The 19,206-nt window shown below is 45.0% G+C and overlaps 1 protein-coding gene across 50 annotated transcripts in view; it reads right to left on the minus strand.

Annotated features, from left to right (window-relative positions):
- MADD (MAP kinase activating death domain) overlaps positions 1–19,206 on the minus strand; it is a 47,744-nt gene that overhangs the window by 1,018 nt on the left and 27,520 nt on the right. For 20 of the 50 annotated variants that reach the window (XM_076001950.1, XM_076001949.1, XM_076001948.1 and 17 more), the window contains 10 exons: positions 15,406–15,514; positions 15,071–15,133; positions 14,709–14,829; positions 14,498–14,603; positions 13,184–13,294; positions 10,075–10,182; positions 5,379–5,543; positions 4,746–4,818; positions 4,501–4,607; positions 337–383 (listed from right to left, as the gene is read on the minus strand). In XM_076001950.1, the coding sequence (XP_075858065.1) occupies positions 360–383; positions 4,501–4,607; positions 4,746–4,818; positions 5,379–5,543; positions 10,075–10,182; positions 13,184–13,294; positions 14,498–14,603; positions 14,709–14,829; positions 15,071–15,133; positions 15,406–15,514 (987 nt within the window). In that variant the 3' untranslated portion in view covers positions 337–359. Of the gene's footprint in view, positions 1–336; positions 384–2,268; positions 2,339–4,500; positions 4,608–4,745; positions 4,819–5,378; positions 5,544–10,074; positions 10,183–13,183; positions 13,295–14,497; positions 14,604–14,708; positions 14,830–15,070; positions 15,134–15,405; positions 15,515–19,206 lie in introns of all 50 variants that reach the window. The other 30 variants (XM_076001931.1, XM_076001927.1, XM_076001925.1 and 27 more) reach the window with 3 other exon arrangements.

Here is a 19,206-nt window from a genome sequence, read left to right on the forward strand (position 1 = left end):
AAAACCAGACAGATCAACAACACTGAGATCCCCACATCTTCACATGTGGATGATCTGCCAAGTGGGCACCTCCTGTCCTGACACTGGGCTTGGGCCTCTGGGCTAAATGCGAGCCCCAAGCAAGGCCTCAGAAGCTGTCCCAGTGGGAGGGGATTAGTGGGTGTGCACCTGTCTCCCAGGGCTGAAGATGTGCTTCGGCTTCAGTTGGATCTCTGGCACCAGGACCAAGTCCCCTCTTACACCCCTGTGCACTCAGAGGGCCCACCCTTCCTCCTGTCCGAAGGTCCCAGGGAGCCCTTCGCAGACCGGCCCGTCAGGGTTGGGTGACATACTCACCATTGGTGTCTTGTACTTGTGGCTCACCACTTCTTTAATTTCAGGAACTAAAACCGGACGGGCAAGAGACAAAACAGAAAGTTCAAAACTAACAGCAACAGTGCCATGCTCCCCCAGGCGGCAGCGCCCGGCACCAGGGTCCCCTTCCCCTCTGTGGCCTCTCACAGTGGCTGCAGCAGCTTAGGCTATGACAGGGCAGAGGCCACCAAGGCTTTGTCTAGACCCTGCAGGATGAGAGAACATTGTCCCAGACTCCTCAGCTAGACCTCTGAAGTCTTCAGTGGCTCTTTATTTGATGGCTGTGGTTCTACCCACTTCTTTGAAAGCCCCAGCATGGAAGGGGCTAGCCTTTCATCAGCCTGGTCATAGCTACTCTCCAGGGTCCCTGAGGAGCTGCAGGGGGAATTCCTAGCTTTTGGCCAGGAGAATAGAGTTGTCTCTAGCTTTTGCCCACCTTGCTGAGACGCCTGTGAACTCATCCCTGTCACTGACCCAAAAGGCTGGTAGTATTAAACCCAGTTCCTTTTACGCCCAGCCCCCTACACAGAGGGTCTTGAGGCTGGATGAAGAAGTATCATGACACTAAACCCATCAAACTTGGAAGCGTCCTTCCCTGAGTGGCAGGAGAAGCCCAGGCCTGCCTGTGTGAGGGAGAGCGTCAGAGGGCTCTGGAGCAGACACACCGAGCAGAAGAGACAGGCGAGTACAGCACCCGGGGAGGGAGGTGACGGGAGCATCAGGCAGAATACACACATGTCCACAGCCCAGAGTGCACGGTAAGAGTCACCCCGCTCCAGCCATGCAGGGGTTCTACTTGGCCAGAGGAAGGAGTAGGGCCCCCAGGATCAGCCACGGTCATGGCCCCTGGAGACTGGGAGCGGAGGGGCATGGCATCCCCCTGGGGGCTGGAAAAGGCAGGATGAGAATTAGCCACACCTTCTTCTGACCCTGAGAGGCAGAATCTGGGGGAACCCAGGATTAGCAGGGAATAAACTCATCAAAGGTAGAGCAAGAAGCCCCAGGTCGTTCTCCTGAGTTGGAAGACTCCCTCAAACATCTCTCTGGCAGAAGAGAGAAGGGAGCACATGAGGGGAGGAAACTTGGAACCAGTGAGCCAGCAGGAGGGTGGAGGCAAGTTGGGAGGAAGAGGTGGGGAGAGAGAGGAAGAGAGACTTGGCAATGTGAGCAGCTGGCTTGAAGGGAGCCCTCCCACCCATTGCAGGGCCCACGGCAGGGACCTGGGGAGAGGCAGCACGAGCCGAGCCGAGGTCACTTTACCTGCTGGAGAACGAAGGTTTTCATAGCAGCGATGAGGGGCACAAAAGAATGAAGCACAAACACAGCAGGAACTCAAAGCCCCAGGGTGAGAAACACTACACCACTCCTTAGTGCTGGCTGGGGCAGTCTGGCTCCCAGCTTCTGGCTATAACTGCCCCTTCTGCTTGGGAGGCCCATTAGGCTTCTCTGCCCCTCAAGTGAGTCTACCTGTGATGTCTCATGCCCCTACTCTAGCACAGAGGCCAGGTGGAGACCAGAGCATTGCCAGGGAGGCTGGGTGGAGCGCTGGGCTGCTAGAGAGATGGCAACAGGCCACATGGATACAGCAGAGCTTGGGGGTCACCAGTCCGCTCTGCCCCAGAACTTTCTGACCACCAGCCAAGCTTGGGAAGATGGCGCTACTTCACTGAGCTTCTTCAGTATTAGCTCTAAACTCGTCTAAGGCCACTTGCTCTTCTGCGACCCATTGTCTATCTTTTCCTTCTTCTTCCCTTCTCTCATCTCAGGGCTCCCTTTTCTTCCCTGTCACTCCTATTCCTCCTGACCTCTCTGTAGAGGGTCTTCTTCTCCCTGCCCCTAGACCCTCCTCTGGAGCTCCAAGGTTTGAGTTACTGCCATGTGAGTCCAGACCTAAGAGCAAAATAGTGTAATTACCAAATTCCTCCAGGACAAAGACGCCTCGAACTGTATTGCACTTTTTAATGTGATTCAGCTCTATGAAAACCTGCAAGAGAGGGAGGGAGGGTGGGGTAAGGCCCAGAGGCTCAACCCCTGCCCCACAAAGCACACTCTCCCAGCTCTAGCCCCACCCACACACAGAAAACCTATTTCCCAAAGGGAGGACAGAAGAATCCACACACACACAACTCAAAAGCGCTAAGAAGCGAAGATAGCAGAAAGGGCATGTACCTTCCGCTCCTGGCCGGAGGAGAAAGCATGGGAGAGAAATGAAGGTGTTAGTTTTAATGGTCAAACCCAACCCGAAGGCCCCTCTGCTGGCCTGGGCTGCCTGCCATACCCTCTGCCCATAGGACACTGTGCCCCAGGAGTCCCCCGACTCAGCCCATCAGGTCTCTACCCTTCCATGCATCCTCCTCCGGCGCAGAGGGCTGGCACGGGCGCAAAGCTCCCCTCAGACTGTCCTTGGGGTGGGAGGTGTTGGTATCCTTCTTGAAGCAGGATCCAGGATCTCCCAAGAAGTATGTGGTGATAATAATAACAGCTACCACTTGCTGAGCACCTACTTGGAGTTTTACAAATCCTATAATCCTTACACCTATGTGGCACAGTATATAGTATCACCCCCATTTTATAGATGAGGAAACTAAAGATCAGAAAGTTTATATGCTCATGAATACTGAAGTTGGGCTTCAAATCCAAGCATGTCCTGAATCCAAAGTCTGTGCTTCTCCTGCTCAGCCCAGACTCTATAAGTTCACCAGGAGGGTCCAGACCTTCTCCCTCTCCCACTGATTGCTGTGGTACAAGACGGACCACAGGCCATTATCTCCTCATCAGACTGTGAGGTGAAGCTCCTATGTAGGTTCTCTCTTCTAGGGGCCAACCCTTCAACTACAGACCAGTTTGTACATGCTTTGTAACTGCTAAACAATGAGGTGGGCGCACAGGGGCTACACCGAAGGCAGTACAAAAAAGAGGTCAGAGCATCTGGGCATTGATTATCAGGATCTCATCTTCAGAAGGGGAGGCCACAGCACTAAAACATGGTCAGAAATCTGCTCCCCCAAAAGTGCTGGCACCTTCGCAGTCCAGGAAAGTGCTGCGGTAAACCCCAATTTGGGCTGGCCCTAAGCCTTTTAGGGGTTTGCTGCTACTCTTAAGCCCTAGATTGAAAATATACTAAGGGGGCTGCCAGGAAGCCTGGGCAGCTATTTCCTGTTACACCAAAGCTGCCCACTAGATTACGGAAAGCAAGAGAACTAAAATGGCAAGTGGAGGGAGAAAGCCACAGTCACAGTCAGACGTCCACCTGCCCTGAGCGTCTGTCGCCTGGCCAGGGCTGTGGGGCCCCACACATTGGGATCTGGCTCCGAGCCTCAGGGAGAGGAACCAGGACATCGGGTAAGGGGAGGGAAGGCACTTGTGTGAAGAGTCAAGCTGTGAACGGACCTGGGATGATGCGCTGGCCTCAGAAAGGAATTAGCTTAAGGAATGTCCACTGAGAGAAAAAGTAACACTGTGTTAAAAGACCAAGAGAAAAAAAAAAGTCAGCTCCTATGGTGGAATCACAATGAGGGAAAGATGTATCCAGAAGTCCTCCCCAGTCAAAAGAAGAGGAATGGGGCCTGTGGGGCAGGGGACAGAGTGGGAACACTCAAAGGAAGGAATAGAACAGGAAGAAGAATCAGCAGGAGAGGAAAAATGCAAATAAACACACACACTCCAAAGAGGACAGATACAAGCTAGTGACACACACGCACGCACACATACGCACACACACAAGCTTCAAGCACACCAGAAACACGCGAGGAGACCAGCCAGTCTAGACTCTCAAAGCAAAACCACCGAGCAAAAGCACACCCTGGGAATAAAGGGAGGCAGAGACACTGCGAAGACGGGCCAAGTGAGACGCTCCCACTCACACTGTGCGGAGTCTAACGGATGGGGCAGCACAGCTGCCACGTCTCACTCTCTTTCCAGCCTCCCCCACAGGCTCCCTGCTGCACGTTCACAGTGCCTGGTGGTCGCCAACGTCACTGTGCCCTTCCCTGTGATTTTCCTCCTGGGTCTGGCTGCTCCAGTTCTCCCTCTAGCTGCAGAGGCCCTCTCTCATGCTCACTGGGACACGCTGGGGGCCTCAGCACTGGTCTTTATTACAGATGGAACAACAGGGCTGGGAAGCCTTGTGCTGCCGCTTGCACCTACCTGGTTGTGCATGAACTTGAGATTGATCCCTTCCAGGGTGACCTGCAGCAAGCCACCCTCCCCAGTCTTCATGTCCTGCACAGGGAACTCGCCACCCAGTTCTGGTCCTGTGGTGAGGGAGGAGGTTATCAGCTAAGTGGTGAGGCAGGGAGCCCCACCACCTGACTTCTTTGTCAGGCCTCTGGCACGCAGGACTGGTAAACAGAGAAGGAAGACTCTCTTGCAGGAAACCGTTCTCTTCTCACCGGGTTTGATGCTTTGCTGTCGGGCAGCAGCACGCTCCATGCTGTCCTTTACGCAGTAGTACAGCTCCCGACACTGTGGCACAAGGGGGAGAGAGCTGTCTTGTCATGTGAGCCAGCAACCTCTGTCCCCAACCTCTGCTCCATAAGCCACTGAAGGCTTAGGCTGATGCCAGGACCTCAGTCAGCTTCAGGTATCCCACACAATAGCTGGGGACAAAAATGTGGCTCCAGACATGAATTTTGGAATTTTATTTTATTTTATTTGATATAGAGTCTTGCTCTGTCACCTGCACTACAGTGCCATGATGTCAGCCTACCTCACAGTAACCTCAAACTCCTGGGCTCCAGTGATCCTTCTGCCTCAGCCTCCTGAGTAGCCAGGACTACAGGTACACCACCATGCCTGGCTAATTTTTCTATTTTTAGTAGAGATGGGGTCTCGCTCTTGCTCAAACTGGTCTCAAACTCCTGACCTCAAGCCATCCGCCTGCCTCAGCCTTTCAGAGTGCTAGTATTATAGGCATAAGCCACCGTGCCCAGCCCAATTTTGGAATTTTAACTTCCCAGTGAGGAACTCAATACTTGGCCTTCAACGCCTACCCCAACCCTAGCCCAAAAAGAGATCCTGGGTACCTTTTTCGTATAGAACTTGTTGAGCTGGGTCTCAGAGCCATTTCTACGCCACAAGCACAACACCTTGGTCTTGGGACAGTAGGTCATGTTGATGAGCTTCTCATACCACCAGCGCTCATACACCGTCCCGATGTTACTGCGTAACACCACACAGTCATCACACACCTGAGGAAGTGTACAAAGCAGTTCAGTGGTTCTCATCTCCAAGAGCCTCCTCCACTATAGCCCACACTATATTGTTTCCCACAGGGAAAGGACAGGACAGGTGGTCCTGGGACCATTCCCACAGCCTGGTTTCTGCCTGTGACTTCTGCCTGGTACTCATAGTCTCGCTAGGTGGAGACACAAACAGACTGCTGGACATATTGTCTGCTACAAGGATTGTTGAAAGCAATGGAGTCATTGAAAGGAACCTGTGTGTAAGGAAGGAGGCTCTGGTTGTGCATGAATTTGAGATTTCTCAAGTCAGTGTTTATTACCTCTCATGTTCTATAGCCTTAAAGTACTCAGAGGATATCTCATGTCTCCATCTTACCCTAGGAATCATTGCTGTTGACAGCCACAAAGGTAGGGGATTACGGCAGACTTAACCAAGAGGAAAAAAACAGAGCCAATGCATTTTCTAATCCTGGCTGTGGCCTTTTTCTATAAAAATATTTTGAAAAATTATACGAGTGACACATGAGCAATGGTTACTGCATAAAAATTACTCAATACAGGGTGATATAAATAAAAGATCAAAGTCTTTTTCACACCTTCTTATTCAACATCATCCCACAGGTGACCTTATCCATTCTATGGCTTCAATTATTATGGCGGACATTAAAGCACAATGGTTTAAGGGCACAGGCCTAAGACCAGACAGCCTGGTTTTAGATTCTAGCTCTCCCATTACTTAGCTGTGTCACCTTTTTTTTTTTTTTTTTTTGAGACAGAGTCTCACTTTGTTGCCCGGGCTAGAGTGAGTGCCGTGGCGTCAGCATAGCTCACAGCAACCTCAAACTTCTGGGCTTAAGCAATCCTGCTGCCTCAGCCTCCCGAGTAGCTGGGACTACAGGCATGCGCCACAGTTGTGTCACCTTGAGCAAATTCATCTGTGCCTACATTTCCTCGTGTCTAAGACAGGGACAATAATAGGAATAACTTCATGGAATTACTGTGAAGACCAAAGGAGATAATGTGGATAAAATGCTTAATGTGTATAAAAAACCAGGCACCCTAGTTAGCTGCTAGAATAATATAAGAAATATGATTACTATTATTACCATGCTGATAGTTTTTAAGTCTTTCTCCACATTAGACCTCTCTTCCTAAGCTCCTGAACACCTCTCTTTATCTGGAGGTCTCACATGTGGCCCCTCAAATTCATCATATCCAAATCTGCTCGACTCTCTTCCCCGGCAGATCCTCCTAAGTCCACTATGTGAGTGAATGGCACCAGCCCCCATCCAGCTGCCCAGGCCTGAGCTGCTGCTGGAGGTATAAACTGGGATAGTTCTTAGGATGGCAATTTGGCAGAATCTATCAAAATTTTGAGTGTATATAAGCTCGATCTGGAAACTGTATATCTTGGAATATATCCTATAGAAATTCTCATGTGAGTGAGCAAAAATGTATGTTCAAGGATAGTCAGTGAAGCAATTTTTAAAAAAAATAGTGGGAGGCACTAGTTAAATAAATCATGGTACATTCATGTGACACCTAATAGCAAAGCATCCACTAACAAAGAGACAGCTTGATATAACATATAGACATGGAAAGATGTCCCTGATATATTAACTAAAACAAAGCAAATTATATAATAGTATTTGTAATTTGATTCACTTTCATAAATGCCAAAATTCCATGTAAGTTATACAAACATGCATTTTGAAAAATTTGGAAGGATCCACACCGAACTTTAATAGTGGTTATCTCTAAGACAAAGGAGTGGAAGGAAGTGAGGGAAACTTTACCTTTCACTTTATTTACATTGACATGGTTTATAATGTTTACAGCATATACTGTTTCACTTTAGTAACTAAAAAAAAGGCAGAAAACCCCCATTTTTTAAAGTCTTCCCAAACTGCTGTCCAACTGAGCATGCAGCCATCAGGCTGTGCTATGAGAAAGGCTAAATCACATAACTTTATAGTAGCCAGTTGATGACACAGTGATCAAGGTATACTCTTACTTGGCATGGCAATACTTCAAGAACGGGCATCTATGAGGATAATGAATACAATCCCACACTCTAGAGACTTAACAGAAGACTTCCTTGCTCAGTAGTGAGAGTAACTCTTATACTTCAAGGAGTCTTCTGGTGAGACTTATTTTTTAAAAGGAAAAGGAAAGGGTAGTATTACTGTGGTACAGATGCTCTGAGAAACACTCGGCCAAATTCTAACACCTTAAAGGGTGACATGAAAATGACTCCCTTCTTAGTTACACTGACATGTATGATTCTGCTTCAGAACAAACCCCTCTGAATTTGGTAAACCACCTATTCAAAAAGCTGTGAACGTGAAAACCAAGTTCAACTAAACCGAAGGGGAATAAGCATTATTTAATTTCACTACTTTATATAGGAGTTGTATCTGGTCCCTAACAGTACTCAGAAGAGATCCATTTTAGAATTAAAAACACAGAAATGAAGAAAATCTGGCCAATTTTCTTTACAATCCTAGAGTAGGAAGGTTTTTTTCTAACTATGACTCAAAATCCAAAGCCATAAAAGAAACAACTGATTAATTCAATTATATAGAAGTAAAAATTTCTGCATGTCAAAAAATACCATAGGCTGAAGTACTATCTTACATAGATTGAAAAAAAAATACCATAGGCAAACTCAGAAGACAAATGAGGAACTTTCCAGTGGGTAGATCAGGCTGCCCACATCTAAATCCACTAATTACAAGGGAGAGGCAACCAGAAGAGGCAATAGGAAGTCTTCTTGCCAAAAGAGTGAATCTGAAACTCATCACACTTCTAGACCGAAGTACTGGTTTGTTTGTTTATTTATTTAATTTTTATTTAGAGACAGGGTATCACTTTCTTGTCCAGGCTGGAGTGCAGTGGCACATTTATGGCTCACTGTAGCCTTCAACTCCTGGGCACAAGTGATTTTCCTGCCTCAGCCTCCCGAGTAGCTAGGACTACATGCACATGCCACCACGCCCAGCTAATTTTTTAATTTTTGTAGAGATGGGGTCTCACTATATTGCCCACACTGGTCTCAAACTCCTGGCCTCAAGCCTCCCACCTCAGGCTCCCAAAGTTCTGAGATTACAGGCATGAGCCACTGCACCCAGCCTGAACTAGTAGTTTAAAAGAAATATAAGTGATAGAGATACACATTAATGACACCAAAGAGATGTAATCAGCAAAAAAAAGAGATATTTAAGAGTCATGTGTACTTATGACTAGAAGGGCGAAAAAGAGAAAAGAAAAAAAAAAGTCATGTCAACCAAAATTACAAACACATGGCCCCTTTGGCCCAGCAATCCCGCTTCTGGGAATTCTTAGACACACCTGTACATGTATGAAATTAAGCAGACACAGCGTCATTTGTAATAGCACTAGTAGCAACAGCAAAACGTTGGAAGCAACTCAAGGATCTATATGTACTGACTAGCAAAATAAATTATTGTACAGTCACACAGTGGAATACATGTAGTCATAAAAAGAATGAGAAAGCTCTTTTTGTACTGATGTAGAAAATCACCAAGATAATGTTTAGTGGAAAAATCAAGGTCTAAATCAGGCATCCTCAAACTATGGCCCTTGGGCCACATGCGGGTGTTTTTGCCTATTTGATTTTTTACTTCAAAATAAGATATGTGCAGTGTGCATAGGAATTTGTTCATAGTTTTTTTTAAACTATAGTCCGGCCCTCCAATGGTGAGGGACAGTGAACTGGCCCCCGGTTTAAAAAGTTTGAGGATCCCTGGTCTAAATCAATGATACAATGTGCTACCTTACTGTAAGAAAGAAGAAAAATAAGAATTTATGTTCATATTTTGTTTGCATAAAAATCCACTGGAAGATACAAAGGAAACCAATAAAAGTGGTTAACTATAGGATGAAGGGGTTAGTAAGAAATTGAGTGGAGCCGGACGCGGTGGCGCGCGCCTGTAGTCCCAGCTACTCGGGAGGCTGAGATGGGAGGATCGCTTGAGCCCAGGAGTTCTGGGCTGTAGTGCGCTATGCCGATCGGGTGTCCGCACTAAGTTCGGCATCAATATGGTGACCTCCCGGGAGCGGGGGACCACCAGGTTGCCTAAGGAGGGGTGAACCGGCCCAGGTCGGAAACGGAGCAGGTCAAAACTCCCGTGCTGATCAGTAGTGGGATCGCGCCTGTGAATAGCCACTGCACTCCAGCCTGGGCAACATAGCGAGACCCCGTCTCAAAAAAAAAAAAAGAAATTGAGTGGAAAGGGACAAGAATGAGTGCAAGACCTCCCAAAGTACACTATTTTATATTGTTCTGATTTACGGACAATGTGACTATATCATCTATTCAATATATATGTAAAAGAAATGGTATAGGTATCATCTATTATACATTTAATTATGTGCATAACAACTTGATAATTTAATGATAAATGGATCATGAAGATGAATGAGGTAAATGGGACAAATATTCTTGCACTGGTTCTAGGAGTTCCTTGTGACTCTCAAATATCCCTTTGGGCCCCTAGCATGAACCAGCACCCACCTCCATGAAAAAGATATCTCCATTTGTGTCCGTCCCTGCATGTACCACAAACGTCTGCTTCTTCATGTGCCGGCTGCCGCTGGACCGGATAGAGAGATCACGTCCATTCTGACGAAAGAGATTTTTAGGGACATTCATACATCCTTCTTACAGAGGGCTCTGGGCTCAGAATCCCTCATTCAGCCATTAAATTCATATCAGCTTCCTTAGCACAGTCTCATGGGCTGGCCACTGGCCACCAGGGAAGTGGTCTCAGACTTTCTGGTCTCAGGACCCCTATACTTCTTAAAAATTATTGAAGATCCCAAAGAGCTTTTGTTTATGTGAGTTAAATTTAGATATTTACCATACTAGAAGTTAAAATTGAGAAATTTCTTAAATGTTTACTAATTCATTTATAAATAATTAATAATTCTTAATAATAACCCATTACATGGTAAAATAAATAACATTTTCAATAAAATAATTATATTTTCCAAAAAAAAAAAACAATGAAAAGAGTGGCACTGTTCTACATTTTTGCAAATCTCTTTAATGTTTGGCTTGGTAGCAAATAGCTACATTCTCATATCTGCTTCTGCTTGCAATGAGTTGTAATATGTTGCTTTGGTTGAGGTACATGAAGAAAACCTAACCTCACAAATAAATAACGTATTTGGAAAAGGGAGGAGGTTCAATAGCCTCCTCCAATTATAATAGCCAATTATAATATAATGTAATTATAATATATAATAATAATAATTATATATAATTATAGTATAGTATAATTATTATTATAATATAGTTATTATTATATATATATATATTTTTTTTTGAGACAGAGTCTCGCTTTGTTGCACAGGCTAGAGTGAGTGCCGTGGCGTCAGCCTAGCTCACAGCAACCTCAAACTCCTGGGCTCGAGTGATCCTTCTGCCTCAGCCTCCCGAGTAGCTGGGACTACAGGCATGCGCCACCATGCCCGGCTAATTTTTTTTTATATATATATCAGTTGGCCAATTAATTTCTTTCTATTTATAGTAGAGACGGGGTCTCGCTCTTGCTCAGGCTGGTTTTGAACTCCTGACCTTGAGCAATCCGCCCACCTCGGCCTCCCAAGAGCTAGGATTACAGGCGTGAGCCACAGCGCCCGGCCTATTATATTATTTATAGTTATAATAATAACGATAATTATTATGTTATACTATTATAATATAATATATAAATAGCCAATTTATATTTCAGATAAATGTGTATATTCTTCTTTGACACTATGCCAGAACTTGAGAAGTAGCAGTTATTTAAAGTTAGCTGCAATGTAGAATCTGAAATCTGATATGTGAAAACACGTCAATGAACATTTTATGCTGTTACATTAAAATCCATTTATCTGCCTTACATTTTGAGTAGATCTTTTATCCATACTTGAATTTATAACATCACACATTAGTATTTGGAAAATACCGGTTCACTGAGTTAATGCAGCTCTTCCAAATGTTGCCACATTTCATTACACAATATTTAAAAAAATCATACTCATTACTATTATCACCAATCTCATTAGAAAAGTCTTAAAATTGGGAAGCTTCAAGCTCAAAAGTCTCCCCAAATTCTTACTTTCACTTAAAAGTTGAATCTTATCATTGGTGACAAATACTGTCAGTTGTTTTCCTTGAAAGAACAAGCTCACTTTAGTAACTTTATTTTTTTCTTTTTTCTTTTTTTGAGATAGAGTCTTGCTTTGTTGCCCAGGCTAGAATGAGTGCCGTGGCATCAGCCTAGCTCACAGCAACCTCAAACTACTGGGTTCAAGCAATCCTGCTGCCTCAGCCTCCCGAGTAGCTGGGACTACAGGCATGTGCCACCATGCCCAGCTAATTTTTTCTATATATATTAGTTGACCAATTAATTTCTTTCTATTTATAGTAGAGATGGGGTCTTGCTCTTGCTCGGGCTGGTTTTGAACTCCTGAACTCGAGCAAACCGACCGATTCGGCCTCCCAGAGTGATAGGATTACAGGCGAAAGCCACCGCGCCCGGCCACTTTAGTAACTTTAGAGAGAATACCTGCCAAATACCCAACTATGAATAACCATAGTTTTTTGGTCATTCTTTCAAGTAAAAATGATGTTCCATGAACAAAGCTTCTAGCTCACCCTGCAACTCAAACTGTCGCAAATTGCTCTTCCTCAAAACAACCATCATACTTGGGTTTGCAGCAGAAATGCTTTATGTATATTTCCCATTTTGTCAGATAGAATATTAAAAAGATATATAATCAATGACCAAAACTTAACAAAATTAATGATTTTCACTGTTTCATTAAGAAAATTCTTAAGTAAAACTGTTTTTTGTTTTGTTTTTTTAGAGACAGGATCCCACTCGGTCACCCACGCTGGAGTGCAGTGGTGCAATCATAGCTCACTGCAACCTCAAACTCCTGGGCTCGAGCAATCTTCCCAATTCAGCCTCCGAAACAGCTAGGACTACAGGTATGTGCCACTATATTTGGTTAATTTTTAAATTTTTTGTAGAGACAGGGTCTCGTTATGTTGCCCAGTCTGGTCTTGAACTCCTGACCTCAAATAATCCTCCCACCTTGGCCTCCCAAAGCTCTGGGATTATAGGCATGAGCCACTGCACATGGCTCATGTGCAGTGGCTCAGTTTTTAAAAAACTGAGAGTGCAAAAGGTGAGGAATACAATAACTACTAACATAGTTTGGGGCCACTGCCTTCATTTGTGTTAAGGTGCCAGCAGTTTTACCTGCCTCTGCTTTTATACTATCAGTGCAAATGTCAACCCATTGGAAAAGACAAGTAACATTTTAGTATTATGATGAAAATAGTTTTCACCTTGTGTATTCTCAGAAGTTCACAGACCACACACATAGAAACTACTGCACTAGGATGGTTTTAGTACAGAGAACCACATCACAGAATAGCTGAAGCCTCATCTAGAGCCAAAGATTACTGTCCAATTTTCAAAACTAGGGGTTAACTGGACTACAGAGTAACACAAGCCAAGAAAAGACTGATGGGGAAGTATCTGCATTAGGCCAGAAGGCCCAAGCCAGGGAGGCTGACAAGTGTAGTAGAAGGGGAACCTAAAGGAGGGCCCAGATATGCTTACCAGGTTCGCCAGCTGATCAAGCACCTCATTGATTTGCTGGCTGTACACAAGCCCAATATGGGACTTTCCCATTAGGCGCCTCACTTTCTTTCGGATGTCATTCTTATTTACCTGAAAAGCCAAAACAGGAATCTTAATAAGGGATCTGTCCTCCTCTTGACTGAAGTAGACGGAAGAGAATGTAGTAGGTTTCCTACTAGTTGACAGAAATGGAATTCTGAAAGACCACATCACTGAATATGACAGAAACCTTTCAACTGTATATTCTGCGAACTTGCTGGGAAGAAAAGCTCTGGCTTTACCTCTAATTAGCTTCTGCAGAAGAGTGGCTCTTGGAGCAATTCTGGTTCCTCCCTATCCTCAACCAAGACTGCAACATTTGCCCCTAAAGGGGCTCTAAAACCCCCTAGGGCTCCACAATATAATAATTTAGAAGCAATGACCTACAGTGGCAACATCTGGATTCAGCTGCAGGCAAAACACCTCTGAAGGTTTAGGATCATCATCCCTTCCCAAACAGGTGATGATCCTTAACCTTCAGAGAGTGTTGGCTGCAAAATGAGATCCAGTGTTGCCACTATTCCCAACCAGAGTCAACTGGTACCCTGGAATTCAAGGGAGTAGAGTGAACCTCACAACATAAAATGAAGCAAATTAAGAGAGGCATTCTCTGCATTTCATCGACTGATCTCTTCACATTTAGAGAGGCTGGGGAGGACAGGAGGAGGAAAAACTCAGTGGCTCCTTCTCAAAACAGCTCTCTTCTACCCACCAACCCCAGACTTATTTTTCCCTTTCAGAGCATGACTCTTCTATTTGGTAACACACTTCTTCCACAGTTATAAAACAAAGTACAACCAAATCAAGCTAGAACCTACCATTACTTTGTTAATGGGTAGCTTTTTTTTATAGCTATAGAAATTCTCTAAGATAAAGGGCTGAGCTAAAAAATGAATTCTGAGCATTCTAAGGTTTTAGAGTCTACTACTGGAAAAAAAAATTTTTTTAACTCATTGTCTTCTGTGGGGAGTTCTGTTGGCATCCTAAAACTACTCAGCCTATATAAAATTCAAAATAAACAGATAGTATGGAATCATTAGTTACTTTTACACTTTACAGTATTTCTTAGCAAAATAGCCTAACAACTTCAGATCACATATAGGCTGGGAGAGGCCTCAGACTTTTAGTTAGGAAGAGAGCCCTAGTAAGATACTTTGACAGCTTCCCAATTGTGCCAGAATTTAGGTGATAGGAATAAGCCTGCTATTTTAGCAGTATCTGTCAGCAGTAACTGGATAGCAAAATTGACATTACCTTCATCAGCAGCATGTAGGAGATAAGGTTGTGCAAAAGCGTGGCCAGCAAGCGATCTTCATCATCCTCTAGGCGCTTCCGATCATGTTCTCCAAGAGATAGATATCTAAGCAGAAAACCAGGCACAAGTCAGTCCTCAGGTAGGAGACCACAGAACTAACTGGAAGGAAGCTGAATTTGTATTTTCCCAAGGGTTTTCTAAGCCCCATACCTGTCGATCATTTCCTGGGGACCCTGGTCCATACCCATCCCTTCTCTCTCCAACATAACAGCATCTAAGAACGCATCTTCCCAGAACTGCATTTGGTCCCATAAAGTAGAACGCTCTTTGCCTGTGTAGAATCAAGGGTTATCTTAGGGGGTTATTTAACATTTAAAGAATATAGCTGTCAAACAAAAATAAAGAGTAAACTCCAGATAAAAGGGAGTCATCACAAATTCCAGGGCAAAGGAAACACAAACCTCTCTACCCCAGATCTAATATTCCTGCCACCAGCCCCAGATGCCTCCAAGTAAGGCCCAGTCCCTCCCAAGAAGGAGGGATGAACACAGCACACAAAGAAATGTGGTTACTTATAGAAAAGGTCTCCATAGCAGCATCCTCTAACTGGTCCCACATCGATCCTTTGTCCCTTCCTGCCAATTTGTGAACAGGAAGGACCATGGTAGCAAGAAAGGAAAGAAAGGAAGACAGAAAGACAGAGGCTGTTGATTAATACCAAAATCCAATCTCGTCTAGTTTTCACCCACTGCTTATTCCAGACCCAGTAAGTTGCTTGCTTCAGATGAAAATGCTATCTAATGTCAGCATTGAGATCAGCAAAAAGCAAGCAGCTTCTTTGGTGCTACCCTCTGCCCTGGCTGAGCCCAGCTTTCTTCCAGTGCAAGGGGTTTCCCAGACTACTCACCTAGGAGTCCCTCATAGAGGTAGACTCGCTGGCTCACATCTTCAGAAGAGCGAATTGGGCTGCCTGCCAGCTTCTCCTTTACGCTTGGCTTCAAGCTGTGGGCTTTACCCTACAGAGAAGGGGTGATAGGTCAGCTGCCAGAGGTACCAATAAAGAGAAGCAAAGAAAACCAAGCATCTCACTAAGAGGCATGCACACTTATGCACCAGTCACCATCCATTAGCAACATAATCACCAGTACTCCTGATTCTGCTAGTCTGCTTGGTCTAGGATTTGACCAAGTCAACCTGATACTTCTGCTTTCTGTTACTATCTCCTAAACCATGCTATCAAGTTTTCATTTTGATTTACCTTTACTCTTTAGTCCTTATAAAACTATTTTCTCCTTAAGAAAAAAGTCAGCCTAATTCTCCATGTAGTAGCATGACACAGAGGAAAGAACACAGGGTTGGAAGTCGGATTAACCAAGGTTCAGATCCCCACCTCTTATTAGCTGTGTGACCTTAGGCACAAAACTTAGTTTCTATGAGCCTCATTTTCCTCATCTGCAAAAAGAAATTTATAATACCTACCTCATAAGACAAGGACTAAATTTAAAAAATAAAAATAGGCCGGGCGTGGTGGCTCATGCCTGTAGTCCTAGCTCTCTGGGAGGCCGAGGCGGGCGGATTGCTCGAGTTCAGGAGTTCGAAACCAGCCTGAGCAAGAGCGAGACCCCGTCTCTACTATAAATGGAAAGAAATTAATTGGCCAACTAAAAATATATACAAAAAATTAGCCAGGCATGGTGGCGCATGCCTGTAGTCCCAGCTACTCGGGAGGCTGAGGCAGGAGGATCGCTTGAGCCCAGGAGTTTGAGGTTGCTGTGAGCTAGGCTGACGCCACAGCACTCACTCTAGCCTGGGCAACAAAGCAAGACTCTGTCTCAAAAAAAAAAAAATAAAAAAATAAAAATAAAAATAAAAATAAAGTACTTAACAGTGCCTGGCAAATGGCTGGTAATTGATAAATGTTAATTTCCTCTTTCCTATCATCTCTTACTGCCCCTGGGAAATATTACTAACTTTATCTGCCACTTCTGCAGTATTAGACTTTCTATACCTCAAAACAAGATTGTCAACTAGGTAAGAAGTAGGTAATATCACATTTCATGACACATGGAACAGAATAAGCAGAGAAGCAAAGGTTATTAGGCAAAACCTAATTAGTGTAACTCAATGCCAGTCACCTGGTTCACAGCCTGATACTTTATTCAATGGACCATACTGACTTAATATCATTTATTTCCTGTTAAAACAGCCTTTTTTGAGCCAAGAAATTCGGGGAACTACTCTCAGCAACTCAACTGTACAAAGAGCCCTTGCCCACTAGCACAGGACAAGTACAAATCTATCCCAAGAAGTTTCCAGGAAAGGTAGCACACAGCTGAATGGCTTCTTACAAGACCGATACTCCACCATACTTATCCTGGCATCCAGAATAGAAGCACACTGGAATAAGTTTAAATGTACTTATTAGAATGGACTATTTAGAGGAGTGACATCAGCAAGGTGGCCCTCTAGAAGCCCCTAGTGCTTGTCCCCCTCACAAAGACAGCCACAACAATGAATAAACAATTACATTTTAACCAAAAAGCTGAATGAGAGTGCTGTAGTGCATCAGAGGAGTAACAGAAACCCTGGTGAGCACAGAAACTCAGGATGACCAGTTTAAGAACGGAAGGACATCAAAGTTGCAGAGTCTCATAAAAAGAAAAAAAAAATAAAAAAAAAAAGAACGGAAGGACACACCAGGCTTCCACTGCCCCATCCTGTAATCAGGATCAGCTGGGAACAAGGATGAACTACTTCCTACAGCAAGGAGGTAAGCAAGGGGATCCCTGCAACCACCAACAGCTTGGACACCACTGCTAATTGCCTGACATGCCCAAGCCAAGCTGTGAGCAGCTGTTACACCCTTCTGCATGGATCCAAGCAGAGGTAGAGTTGCTCCTCCTACCCCAACCCCCACAGGAAGCAGTACCCTATCTATTGGGAAAAAACAGTACCTTGGCCACTAACTACAGCCACGCCTCCCCAGTGCCTAAGTTGAGGCAGCAACCTCCCAGGAAACAGTGCCTTGGCAGCCCAGGGCGGTCATGTACCCCCAGTACCTAAGCTGAAGTGGTGCCCTGTATCCCAGGGAAACAGTGCCTGAGCTGAACAGAAGAGTTATAACTCCCCATCAAGCCTGAGGTGAATTGGTACACTGCCCCCAAGGGAATCAGTGCCCTGGCCAAACTGAGTAGCTGTGCATTCCAGGGCTGAGCTGATTGAGTACCCTGTGTCCCAGGGAAATGGAGCAGTGGCTGAACTGAGACATCCCAACCCTACAGGTCAAATTCCAGTACCCCACTTTGCTGGAGCTGTACTAGGCCCCTAGAGTCTGAATTGCTGAGATAAAATTGCTGAATTGCCTTAGACCCTAGGGAGAGGTGTCATTACTGTGCTGCTACCTGATGCCCCAGGGCCCAAATGACAGCTGTGATCTGCCCTTCTGGGGTATTTATTGCCCTTGCACCTGACCTGATAGAACTCTGGGATACTGCCAAGCCCCACTATTCCAGGGTCTAGAGTCACTACCACTTGGTGCCTTCCTCCCATGGAAGCTGAGCTGCCATCCCAGGAAACCTATTGGCTCTGGTTTCAAGTGTAGCTGTACCCTGCTCCCCAGGCCCAAACCTCTGGAGTACCCCTTCTTCCCCAGAGTAGGGCCAGTGCAGTGTTCTGCCCCCCAGCTATGACCCAGCCCTCAGGAGTGCTCAGAGTCACATATACTGGCTCTATGGGTAACCCACATCCAACCTTGCCACAGAGACCTTGCACACAAAGATCCAGGTGCCACAGATTTGTGAGACCATAAACCTAGAACCCCAGCCCCACAGCTGCTCTGAGCACCTGCACCTGGAACCCAGGACTGCTGCAGCTGCTTGTAGCCCATGTCAGACCTGACATCAAAAGGAATCCCCTTGGCTTAATCTCCCCATTGTGAGGAAAATGAGAATAGGATGATCTCCAAAGCTCTTGGCACCAAGGACATTAACAACTTATATGGAAATGCCACAAACTTCTATAGCTTAGGTCACTGAAGCGCCCACAGTTATTGTTAATGTTGAACATAGCTGGAGAAGCTGCAGGGAGACTATACCACTGAACCTATCCAGAAACAGTCACCACACTCTTCCCAGCCAGCACACTAAAACCCAACTGTAGGTGAAAGTCTTTCTCTGCAAGGCCACTCTAGAAAGTCTGGAAGAGGGACTGTCCCACCAGATGCATGGACATCAACGCAGGGACACAAGAACATGAAAAAGCAAGGACATATGACATCACCAAAGGAACATCATAACTTTCTATTAACAGACCCCAATGAAAAAGAAATTAATGAATTGCCAGAAAAGGAATTCAAAATAATGATCTTAAGGAAAAAAACCTTGCAGCCAAGAACACTATACCTAGCAAAACTATCCTTCAAAAATAAGGGACAAATAAAGTCTTTTCCAGAGAAGCAAAAAGTGAAGTAATTCATCACACTAGGCAGGCCTTACAAGAAATGCTCAAAGGAGTCCTACATCTGGAAGTAAAAGACAATAACCACTATCATGAAAACAAACAAAAGTATAAATCTCACTGGTAGAGCAGATATACACAGGAGAAAAAGAAAACAATCAAGCTTTATCACTACAGAAAAACACTAAACCACAGTGATAGGCAAGAAGGAACAAAGGATATAAAAAGTAGACAGAAAACAATAAAATGACAG

This window comes from Microcebus murinus, chromosome 4 (genome assembly GCF_040939455.1).
Source record: "Microcebus murinus isolate Inina chromosome 4, M.murinus_Inina_mat1.0, whole genome shotgun sequence".
Taxonomy (NCBI): Eukaryota; Metazoa; Chordata; class Mammalia; order Primates; family Cheirogaleidae; genus Microcebus; species Microcebus murinus.